This window comes from Dioscorea cayenensis, chromosome 19 (assembly GCF_009730915.1).
Source record: "Dioscorea cayenensis subsp. rotundata cultivar TDr96_F1 chromosome 19, TDr96_F1_v2_PseudoChromosome.rev07_lg8_w22 25.fasta, whole genome shotgun sequence".
NCBI classification, from domain to species: domain Eukaryota; kingdom Viridiplantae; phylum Streptophyta; class Magnoliopsida; order Dioscoreales; family Dioscoreaceae; genus Dioscorea; species Dioscorea cayenensis.
The window spans coordinates 13137400-13149581 of NC_052489.1; the positions used below are offsets into that span (position 1 = coordinate 13137400).

General features: G+C 29.7%; 1 protein-coding gene and 2 pseudogenes across 1 annotated transcript; 2 read left to right on the forward strand and 1 right to left on the reverse strand.

Moving 5' to 3' along the window:
* The window catches only part of LOC120284051, a 5498-nt pseudogene extending 1991 nt beyond the window's left edge, over positions 1 to 3507 (forward strand).
* A 1212-nt stretch (positions 3508 to 4719) lies between these two features.
* On the forward strand, positions 4720 to 7678 carry LOC120284052 (annotated as a pseudogene).
* A 203-nt stretch (positions 7679 to 7881) lies between these two features.
* LOC120283634 (GDSL esterase/lipase CPRD49) lies at positions 7882 to 10223 on the reverse strand. The gene is made up of 6 exons (XM_039290342.1): positions 10046 to 10223; positions 9061 to 9138; positions 8712 to 8852; positions 8551 to 8627; positions 8307 to 8450; positions 7882 to 8224 (listed from the first exon to the last, which is right to left on the reverse strand). Exons 1-6 carry the CDS (start codon positions 10142 to 10144, stop codon positions 8011 to 8013), a joined length of 753 nt encoding a protein of 250 aa, XP_039146276.1. The 5' UTR covers positions 10145 to 10223; the 3' UTR covers positions 7882 to 8010.
* Between the last annotated feature and the right edge of the window lie 1959 nt (positions 10224 to 12182).

Genomic DNA, 12182 nt, shown 5'->3' on the forward strand with positions numbered 1-12182 from the left:
CAAATTTAAATTAAAAAAAAAAGATAGACTATGCGCATATGAAACAAAATTATGGTTAAAGATGGGGATGAAGTGGTAAAAAAAATCGCATCCAATAGTTTTAATTTGTTTTTTAAATAGTGCTTTGCTACATTAATAATAATGAAATAAATTTTAAAAAGGCAAAGTCTTTGAAAGATTAATAAAAATTTTAGAAAAACAATAATATTTTTAGAAAAAGCGGTTAAAATCCAAAACTAAAGTCCCACTTTGTGATTTTAAAAAGAGTCAAAATGTAAAAATCAGTGTTATTTATTTTATAAAAGGTCAATACGGCACTCATATCTTTGCGTATTGATTTGATGGCCCTAAGGCCATTTTAACAAATAAAATGCTCTAGAACCCGATCGAGACAATAATAAATATTTTTAGTGCTACACTAGGGCAAAGCCCATAAAAATGCAAATATATAAGATAACATGATAATATATTTCAAACTTAAAATAATAATTATAAAAGGGTATTGAATTTATAATTTTTCATAATCATAAATGATTTAATTTGTTTTTAAATTGGTTAATTTTGTTTGTTCGGTGAAATTATTGGATTGGGGGTGGTGAAAGATGGTCTCTGTGATCTTTGGCTGCTCTTAGTCTTCTTTCAAACAAAGGTTGCTGTATGGCATAAACTTGGCCATCAAATATTACAAAGGTGATTTTTCTATATTTTTTCTAATTTTTAATGAATTTATTTTTTTATGTTGATTAATTGACTAAAAGTTAATCAAAATTATTGTGTTAATGTTAAGAAGGCAATCTTTGGACTGATTTTGAATGAAATGCAATTTTAAATAGTTATATGATATATATAAATCATATAAAGCATAAGTCAATAGCCAAAAATATTTCACACAAATCTGATTTGTGAATTTTCATATGTATTCATGCAACTTGTGTTTCATTCTTGTTTAAATGTTTACATTGTTTTACAAATTTGTGCTACACAACTCAAAAAAATTGGAATTACTTATACATCCCTGTAGTATAGATATGCACATCGATGCATGTAATCGATCTTGCATATGGACCTATAGATAAAAATACTCCTAGTTATGATTTGAAGACATTAAAATTTGAGATATTTTTCTTGCAGTTTATTGAGAGCATCAATGGGTACATCAGACCTCTAAAATCCCGAGAGAAAATGCTCTAAATAATGGTGAGAATAACACAATTCCAGCAGAGCATGTTGTGTGGTTGTAGTATCTTGCTGGAGGAACCTTAAAAACAATTTCTCATCAGTACAGACAAAGAAAACTTGCTTACAAGATTGTTATTGAACTTGCATGATCTTTCCGAGGGGTAAATTAGTCCATTTCATTTCTTTATTATTTCATTAACATCATAAATAAATAAATAATTATATTTTATTTGCGAATTAGCTAACCTCTGCATTCAAGAAAAATTGTCATAGAGATGTGAAAACAGAGAATCATGTTGCTGGACGTGGATAGAAAACTAAAAATTGCTGATTTTGGTGTTGCTAGAGTTGAGGCTCAAAATACTCATGATATGACTGGTCAAACTAGCTTGGTTATATGGCTCCCCAAGAGGTAATTTTTGCTATATTATATTTACATTTTGTATATATTTATCAGAGTCCGCGCTGATCTACGGTATGTAGATTTTAAACTCTACAAACATTAAAATAGTGTTGTGAAATCAACTTCAACATCCTCTCTTATTTTCTAAATCTTTCTTGATGTTTTTATTATTTGTGGACGTCCACATAGTGATGTTAGGTACATTTATTATGATCTATTATAATAATTATATGTGTAGAGTTATAAAATATCAATATTTTGTGTATATAAGATTATATTGGTTTTTGAAAAAAAAAATTGTATTTACTAGTTTTGGAACTTAAAAAGTGTGTTATGTACTGTTTTGACGTAAAAATTGTTCTCAGAAAATTGTTTTACGATTAAATAATGATGGTTTGTAAAGAATGTATATTTGAATATGGTTTTTTTTTTTAAGTTTTTTATATACACAAGATCAAAATGATAAAATATGTTTTAAATAAATTGTAAAGCATACAATTTCTTTAGATTCATATAAGTAAAAACCTTTCTTTAGGGTTTTCTGCATATTTTCATACACTAACTAACATATATTTATTGGATTTTTTTTTTATCTTTATATCTCTAGAAAATGTTATGAAATTAAATCCACCTTATTTAAAAAGGGTTGACATAGCCCAAATAGAAATTTCATTTATAAATCAATCAGCAAATGAGGCCAATATAGTATTTTTATGCAATAATTAATGATTAATATTATTTATATATATATATATATATTTTTTTTTAGGTTTTGAATGGGAAGCCATACAATAGAAAATGTGACGTCTATAGTTTTGGAATATGTTTATGGGAGATATATTGTTGTGCTATGCCATATGCAAATCTTAGTTTTATCGAAGTTTCATCTGCGGTGGTTCATCAGGTGAGAACTTTTACAAATATATTTATACTGAATTTCAGATAAATTTATTATCTTTTTTATTAATGTATATCTCATTGCAAATTAATTCATTTCATTGGTACTATGTTAAATTCTATTATTTTGTTCAACCATGTTTTATGCTTATGTTTAAAAATGATAAATTAATTCACTAAACTACGATACTTTTAAATATGTTTCATTTTTCATTTTAGCTTACTCTATAATAAAAAGTATTAGTTTATAGTTTGAATATAGTTTTAAAAGAAATTAAATAAAAATGAAGCAAAAGTATGAATATTTTGGTTTATAGATTACATGGTTCACTTCATTCTTGTATTTATAAATTCATATTTTGAAATATAAGATGCTGTCTTGTATTGATTATATATATATATATATATATATATATATATATATATATATATATATATATATATATATATATATATATATATATAGTGTTTAGTTTAATTAAAAAAATTAATCAAATAATCATATCTGCAGAAGTTTTCAATGTTGAGTTATTTATTCATGAGTCAATTGATTTCATTATTTTTGGAATTAATACAACTTTTTGGAAAATCGATAATACTAAATTGATGCTATGGCTCTTTGGTCCAACAATATTGATCCCATTGTGAAAGGCCAGACGTTCACTTTTTGGTTGTGTACATACCCTTGATTGTATATGTGCTTATCATATGTGTAAAAAAAACCTTTTAATTTATCAAATACCTAATTAGCTTATTATTGGTTCATTACATTTAATCAAATTAAAATTTCCTTTTTTTATCTAAAAATTTTGCAGTGTTTGAGACCAGAAATCCCGAGATGCTGCCCAAATTCATTAGCAAGTATAATGAAAAAATGTTGGGATGCAAACCCTAATAAAAGACCAGACATGGATGAAGTTGTGGGACTCTTGGAAGCCATTGATACAACAAAAGGTGGTGGCATGGTTCCTGATGATGATCAACCTTTTGTTGGATGCTTGTGCTTTAGTGCAGCAAGAGGTCCCTAATTTTTTATTTTTTACATTTTATAAAAAAAAATTATATGTGCTTATATATATATATATATATATATATATATATATATATATTTGAAATATGATTCACAGGAATAATCTACACTTGATTTATTTATTTATTTTTCTGTGAAAGTATTGTAATTATTATTTACAAATGAAACAGGGCATATCAATAAATCATTACACAAAATTTTACTAAATTATTGGATATGTGTTATATAATGTTGACATGATATGTTAATGTTAATGGTGTGGATATATTTATATTACTGTGTGACAAATATTTATTGGTACAATGACAACCATTACTCAATATATAATTAATGTGAATAATAAAATTAGAATTACGTATCTCGGTATCTACATGCAGAGAAGCAAAAGTATTTTATAGCCTATCCTCCTAATTGTCACTATATTTTATTAAATTAAATAAATATTCAAGGGAAAAAATTTAGAGACAAATAAATTCCAAGTCAACAATCAATGCTTTTAGAGGTTTAACAAGGGAAACAACTTTTCTTTATTTTGACATATTTTTAATGCTAGTAAAATCAGTTGGTTTTTTTTTTTTATTGCAAAGACCACAACAAAAGCTTCACAAGGGTGAAAAAAATAAAATCAAGATTTATGGGATTAAATATGTAAAAGAATCTTTGGTATGAAGCCAAACTTCCTATGAAATCTTTATTGTTGCATTCTCTGTACAGTGCTGTGATTTTATGAGTTAATGTTGCACTTTCGTTTGTTCTATGATCTTGTTTTTGTGAATTGTAAATTTGGTTTGGTTGTTTAACTCAATCTGGTAGTTTGTGTATGGCTTGATGAACTTCTGAAAATTTATTGTTTTTTGGTGATTAAGACAATGTGCTTTGATTGAAATGGTAGTATACTCACAAAGCCTGGTTGTTTGAGGTTATGAAGCCTTCCCATTTTCTCCTTCCCAGAGTTCCCTTTGTGTGATTGATGATGTTGAGATGCCATATTCATCTACAGAAACATGATGAAGTTCACTACTTGATTCTGTCTACTCTCATGCAGAGAAGATCATAGTGCTGAATTTATTCCTTGTGCTTGTGTACACTAAACATGTTTGAATTGATATACTGCTGAGGTAGTTTAATGTTTGCATGAGCTTCAGTTGATAATGAACTTGAGTATCTCTGACTTGTTTTTAGTCTTTGACAATCAAGTGGCAATTACTACATGGCAGATTTAGCATTTACTGTCACTGCTAAAAGCACAATCCCTTTTCTTTGCAAAGAATTTTCCTTGTAGTTGTGCCTCATACTGCAGATTATAGTCGAAGCGGTATAATACCAGCCAGTGGTTTGTTGCAAATCGACTTGATGATATTGTCTTTGGAAAACTCATAACTGTGAATTCCACAAAAAGGTTATATATAATTCAAGACTTCGAGTCGCAGGAATTCTCAGAGGAAGAAAGTGAAGCTTTATTGCAGAGAAGTGTTGAAATTGCACTTGAAGCCTGAGACATATATATTGTAAGAAATACTCAGATGGTTCCTGCACCACAGATGGAGCTAGAATTGCTTCTGATAAACTGTGAGTTTTAGTTGCTGCCTCTACTGGAAGCTATGGAGCTTAGTACCGATTCTTTTGACATTTTACATTTCAATGTTGGGTATGCCAACTACTGATTCTTTTGACTCCTTTGCAAAGCTAATACACCGGAAATTTTGAAGGAATTTCCACAAGAGAAGGCTTCAGGTTATTGCAGAAGCTTGTCCTCATCTAATTGCTTTTAAAACAATACCAAACAAAACTGAAGCTCAGGTATTCCTTTTCTTAGTTAAATTCTTACTCTCTGCTTGCACTCTTCTTATACCTCTTCACTAGTAAGCAAATTTGTCCATAGAAACCTATCCATGGCTCTAAAGCAGTATGAAATTCATCTTGAAAGAATACTGCATCACAAATCCAGATTGTTTTACTGTACATCTAAAGTTTTCCTAATTGCCACCATATTCTTTTTCTTACTTTTTTTCAGGCTTACCACTTATATTAAGCTCCTAGAGGAAAATAGTATAAAAATTCCTGCTTGGTTTTCATTTAGCGCAAAAGATGGAATTCATGTTGTCAGTGGAGATTCATTGGATGAAAGTGCTACTATTACTGATGCTTGCTAGACAGTTGTTGCAGTTGGAATTAACTGCACTCCAAGATTTATTCATGGGCTAATTATATCAATGCTAAAGGTATCATTTTCCACCTGCCTTTAGTTATCAGCATTACTGTTTTCACAATCAAGGATCAATTACTGCAGGACTCTTTTTCTCCATGATTTCGGCATTCAGGACCCTTCGTCTAATCCCACATTAAATCAGGGAAAGTTCCATATTCTCTTATTTTTTGAGAGTTCTAATCTTCAACATAAAGCTATATATAATTAGTAAAAATACAATGCTCATCCTTGATTTCTAGTAAACAGCACCTTCATAGAATGCAAGCTTTCTAAAAAATGTCATTAAATGTCTCCCTAATCTATGAAAAGGATTAAGTAGTGAGCATAATTTTTGTAGTTTCTCTCTTAACCATTATTTGATGGTATGTCTCTTTCACATAGATTTAGTTGCTTTGGAGATTCTAATCTAGGGAAACCTTATTTCTGTAGAATTGTTACACATGCTTAATTTTATTCTCTTCTACACATTGCCAGTGTTAAAACAACCTAAATTGATGTTTCAAATGAGTTCTTGAATATAGATATATATATATATATATATTTAAAATTTAAATGTAAATAAAATCTGACTTATCATTTTCTCTCATATTTATCATATTGTTTGCCATGCATCTGTAGTAGTAATGTTACGATCATAGCAGTTCAACCTAGCTCCTCCAATTGTAAGTCAACAAGTAGGCCAAACAATTGAATAGATTAAGTTATTAGATGCAGAACTTAATATATTATCTTAGCCCTATTCAATCTAAAAGTTTAAGTTTGTAGGATGAGAGGCCCAAGCTTATATATGCAAATCCACACTTACCAATACGACTATTAGTTGCTCTAATACACCCTCGTAATATATGCTAGTCTATTTGTAATTTTCCACAGTTGCAACCAAACCAAGCCAAGATCTTACACCATCTTAGATACAAATTTAAGATATTATCTAGGCTAGATTCAACCCAAAACCTACAGCTTATAGGATGAAAGATCTAGGCTTATGTATGAAGATCCACATTTACCAAATTCACCGATATGGGACTGTTAGTTATTCTAATAACAACTCAAATTCTTATTTTAATCTTTCTTCCGAGCAAGAACAATCCTACATATGCATAAACCTCTTTCACATATGATTCTATTATCTTATTGCTACTTCCCCTACTGAAATAAGTTTCTCTCTTTCGTTGCATACTTTTGTATACAATTAAGCTAGGGTAGCTTCTTGATCCTTTCAACATTGTGAAACCGCTTTTAGTTTGCTAATGTCTAACAAATTATTCAGGTGACCAACAAACTGATCTTGATTTAATCCTAACAGTGGAGAAGCTTATGAAACTAACAAAAAGGAATGGGTGGTGAGTAACCATTCAACTTATTTATGTGTCAAATCCATAGTTTTGTTATCCATGTTGTGGAAGTCATATTCTGCCTCATTCTGTAATCAATTTACGTCTCTTTCATACAATTAGCTAATAAAATAAACTTTTAATTCCAACAGCTAGCAATAGAAATGACTATTAAGAACATTCACATGAAAGTTTGGTGTTATTAGACAAAATAAACAAGTTGCAGATACAGCATTACCTTCCATCTTGCATGTCTTTAATTTAGATATTCTTGATACTTTATGTTTCTTAAGTAATCTGCATTAGAATAGAGCCTACTTGTATTGTATTACTTCCATATTCATGTGTTAAGCTTTTCTTTGTTTTATCATTTATCATAGACATCCACGGGTATTTCTAAAGAAGAGTTTGTTTCCTACATTAACAAATGCAATGAAGCTGGTGCCTTCCGAATTGGCAGGTGATGGGGGAGAACACCACAAACAATCAGAGCCATATCAAGGACTTTATGCAGGAAAACCAATTATTCAAGATCATGTACAACACTATTCACCTCTTGATCAGAATCAAATATATGATTCATTATTCAGTACTCCTGGAAGTTCAGTTGTAATCCAGAATGAGTTTTCTCTAATAACTCGATGAGTTTATCAAATTCTAATATCTATAGATTTTGATAGCCAAAGATCTTGGTTGATGAGGATAATTTTGTTGCAGTTATGCAGACAAAATTTAGATTTGTGAGACAAATGAATGCAATTGATATAACTCTTCATGCGGAAATGTATGCCACGTTCAGCTGGGCATCGAAATTTGGATAGATAATCTATTTTGAGAAATTCAAAGTGATTCAAAGGCAAATACTGATAAGTTCTTGTCACTGCAAACAGTAATAACAAGATTCAATGTCTCAATGAATAAAAAGACTTCAGAACTGAGGTAAATAAACATTACTCTCTCAGTCCCATTGGATCTCCCTGTGAAAAGTCCAATCTGAAGGGTTGAGCGTCGAATTCCCATCCGAGGCTAAGAGATCATATGGAGAATCCTCCGCAAACTCAGTTGGCATTGACTTCCAGTGCAAGGACGGTTCCCAGTCAGCTTCTTTGAGGGCCTTCAGTATTTCTTCCGCGACAATCTTGCTTCCCTCCTCCGCAAAATGCATGCCATCACTGAAACAAAGTTTGATTCATGTCAAATTTTGCAAAGTTACAATGAAAATACTGCAGAAAGAAATATTCAAGTTTGACTCACTAAAAGCAAACATTAGCCCAGTCATCCCGCTTCTGTATGGCAGTAAACAAATCAATAACCTTCACGTCCAACTCCTTGCACACCTCAATACACGCTTCAGAATATCTACGACACATCTCATTTGTTCGAACCAGACAAAGGCCACTAAACAAAATTTTAAAAAACCGGTAAACCTTGAAATCCAGAGTTAGAGATTGAGAGAATAGTTTTATATAGTTTATATGATCCCAAGGAGTTAAAGCACCTTGTGTTCTGGCGCAACCTTTCTTCATTAAGTGGGGGGCATGTTAGAAATATAATGCGTGTCGTTTCAGAAAGACTCTGGAGATAACAATATACAGTGAATGAAGAACACTGAAAAAAATACCTAAATAAATTGCTCAACTTCGTTCTTGGAAAGCTTACTTTGAGATGATTTCCAATGACCCTCATGTTTTCTTTGTATTCCTCAAGTGGTACATGGGGACCAAGGCCAGAGGGATGAGCTTGCATTGAATCATTCCCTCCAAAGTATACAATAATCAAAGCAGGTTGAACCGTGGCATCCTGAGGACAAGATAATTTATATTGATACACTCTTTGGAACAAGAGTGAAAAACTAATAATAAAGAGACAAAAATATAAACACAAAATACACGCATCTCCAATACACAAATCCATCATGCTGAACAATATACTAGAACATTGAAAAATGAACAACAAATAAGGCTCATTACATAGGTGCAAAGTAGAGATAAACTCATGGATTACCTACCTTTGGAAAAACTTTATCGAGTACTTGAAGAGCACGCCTCGAATTCCAACCAATATATCCCCGTAACACAATGTCAGCCTAAAACAAGTGCGATCACATAGCGATAAGAACAAAGTTGAATGCAAAAACAATACTTAATATCTTAGCAAGAATTTGATTGTATTGTTCAAAAGCAAACAAGACAATAAAAGCACAGAGTGATAAAAAGATAAGATCAAACGCAGAACCAAAACTCAAAGAGTATAATCAGAAATTCAAACTCATGTTAATTTACAAGACAGAGTTGCTACCTGATAATAACAATAAAAATCTTCTTCATTTTACTTCTCAATCTTGAATAAATACTTCAACGTCATTGTTCAATTACAAGTTGAACCATAAAAGTACATATACCAAGTGATAAAAGCTATGTTTGAATGCAATATATTCCAGCAAATAAAATCATGTTAATTCACAATAAAGAGCTGATGCCTTAATAGAAATTGAAATCATAGTTCATTTTTCTTCCCAATTACAAGCCACACCATTAAAAATATATATATATATATATATTCAATCTTAAAAACTCATCAAAATCAAATCATAATAAACATCACTTATTTTCCTTTTCAACCCAAGCATCACGATCTTGAAGAATCACCTCAATGGCATGGTGTTTTAATACAAGCCTAAGCATAAAAACAGAGACATAGATTAATAAAAAAAAATTCAAATTGAAACCAAAACCAATGTAAATCAAATCATGTTTCTCTTTTATCATCAAATTGAAAACATCTTTCAAAAAAGACAAATTTTTTCAAGCAAGATCCAACAATCACATCAAATCACCCCAAAAAAAAAAAAGAAATCAGAAACAAACCCAAGTGACTTCATTCTCAAAGAAAAGAGACAAAGCCGACAAATATGAGCTTTCTTCAAAGAGAATCCATGGCGATTCCTTTGAATAAATAATAAAAACAAAGGACAAATAGATAGAGAAAACGACCTTGCGGGCATAGACGTCGGTGAGGATGGTTCCCCATCCGCCATTGCTAAAGCTATACTGAACTATTGAAGACCCAAACAACACGAACCGTGGACGCATCCTGATACCCTCTCTCTCTCTCTCTCTCTCTCTGTCTCTCTCTCTCGGAGAAGAGGGCTTTAAAGCAAGGAAGAAGAAGAAGAAGAAGAAGAAGAAGAAGAGCAAACTTTGTTTTGAACGATTTGGTTAAAAATCTTATTTCCATGTGTTATTTTACCACTATACCCTTGAACAAATGGTTTATCTATATATATATCCCTATTTATTTATATATTTTTTATGATTTGAGAACGTTGGGAAATAAAGAAAAGTAAAAGTGAGAAAACAAAAAAAAATAGTTACTCTTACGATAGTAATCCACCCGTTTTGATCAAAATTTTGTATATTTTATTTTTTTTTACATTATGTAACTATTTATAGTGGTGTTCACTAACCTACAGAGTACTACTGTTTATTAAAATTATTTGTAAGTACTAATGAACTACTTATTTATCAAATTTTACAACCAACAACAGATATATGTAGAATTTTTATTTGAGGATAACGCATTCACCGATCATATGCCATCCTTCTAATACGAAGATGGTTATTTGTAAAGGCAATGTTTGATAATAGAAGCATAAAAAATAATTAATAAATAAATTAATATATATATATATATACAAAATAAAAATGAAGGCCATGAATACCAGAATAATATAAATAGAAAATAAACCGCTATTATTTTTTACCTCCAGTTTGGTTTGGTAGGAGAGAGGGGAATTATACTCAGAATAAGTTAATACTCCTGAAAATATCAATTAATTATTGTAGAGAAAAGAAACCCATAGTTTAAAAATGAAGGAATAGATTCTATTATCCTATTCTACGATTATTTGACTATTATTTTGAGAAATAATGATTTATTCTTCTTTTATCCATTTTTATCAAACATTATTGAAAAGAAATTTATTTTCTTTTTTTATCATTTAAAAAACTATTTTTATGAAGAAAAAAAATGCTGGTTATATCAATTTTCTTTCCTAAATATGTTGAACTTTGAGAATATTCGTCAACTAACTACCATTATTATGTACTAAAATACGTTATTTGATATTTCATTTATTCATTAATTAGTTTTTTAAGTAACCTACCCATTCTATTACTGTCATTCATTAATATTCAAATTTAAAACTTCATCCTTAAAATATCTAAACATGCATGTGCAAATTAAACCAACCTCTATTAGTTTTTTGTTATTTTTTCAATAATATAATACGTTGCATTTTACAACTTACCTAAATATGTTCACCCAAAATATCTAAACAAATTACAATAAATAATACCATGTGTGATATAATCATAATCTAGCACTATAGCAATGGACCCAATTTATTCAAGTCTCACATGACATTTTGGTTTATATTTAATACTAATATTTTAGATGTATTTGAGTGCCATATGTTACTCAATTATTTTATTTTATAATATAAAATAATACTTCTTCCTGCTCTTTTTATTTGTTATATTTTAGAAGTTTTTTTTGTGGTTTTACTTGTTAATTTAGAAAATTTATAAAATATTAAATATTATTATTATTTTCAAATTTAAATGTATTTGTACAACTTCTAATAAATCATATTTAACTACATATTTTTGTTAAATTATATTTTAAATAAGAGTAATCTTGGAAAACTAATACAATTTTTGTATAAATTTTTTTATTACCAACTAACTTTGACCAATTTTTTTTTTACAAAAACGACAAGTGCTATATACACCAGGAGTGTAGGCACGGGCTAGGAATTAACCATCTAACCTGCATACCCTCAATTGGAGATGAGAGGTTTAGGCTGTGAGCTCACATCCATAATCGGTGACTTGTTACAATTATTACTTCCACTGAGTATTAAACTTGAGATCTTTTTGTTGTTTCATTTTTGTTTTCCTTAATAAAATCAAGTACTATTAAGTTATAAGCTCTTTAGTAATTTTGACAAAATTATTTAATTCATATGATTTAGTTAAAATAGACAAATAAAAAAAATCCTATGGCCGATATATTATAATAATATATATATTTGTTCTCTATGTACCTTGCTAAGCATGAATATTTTAT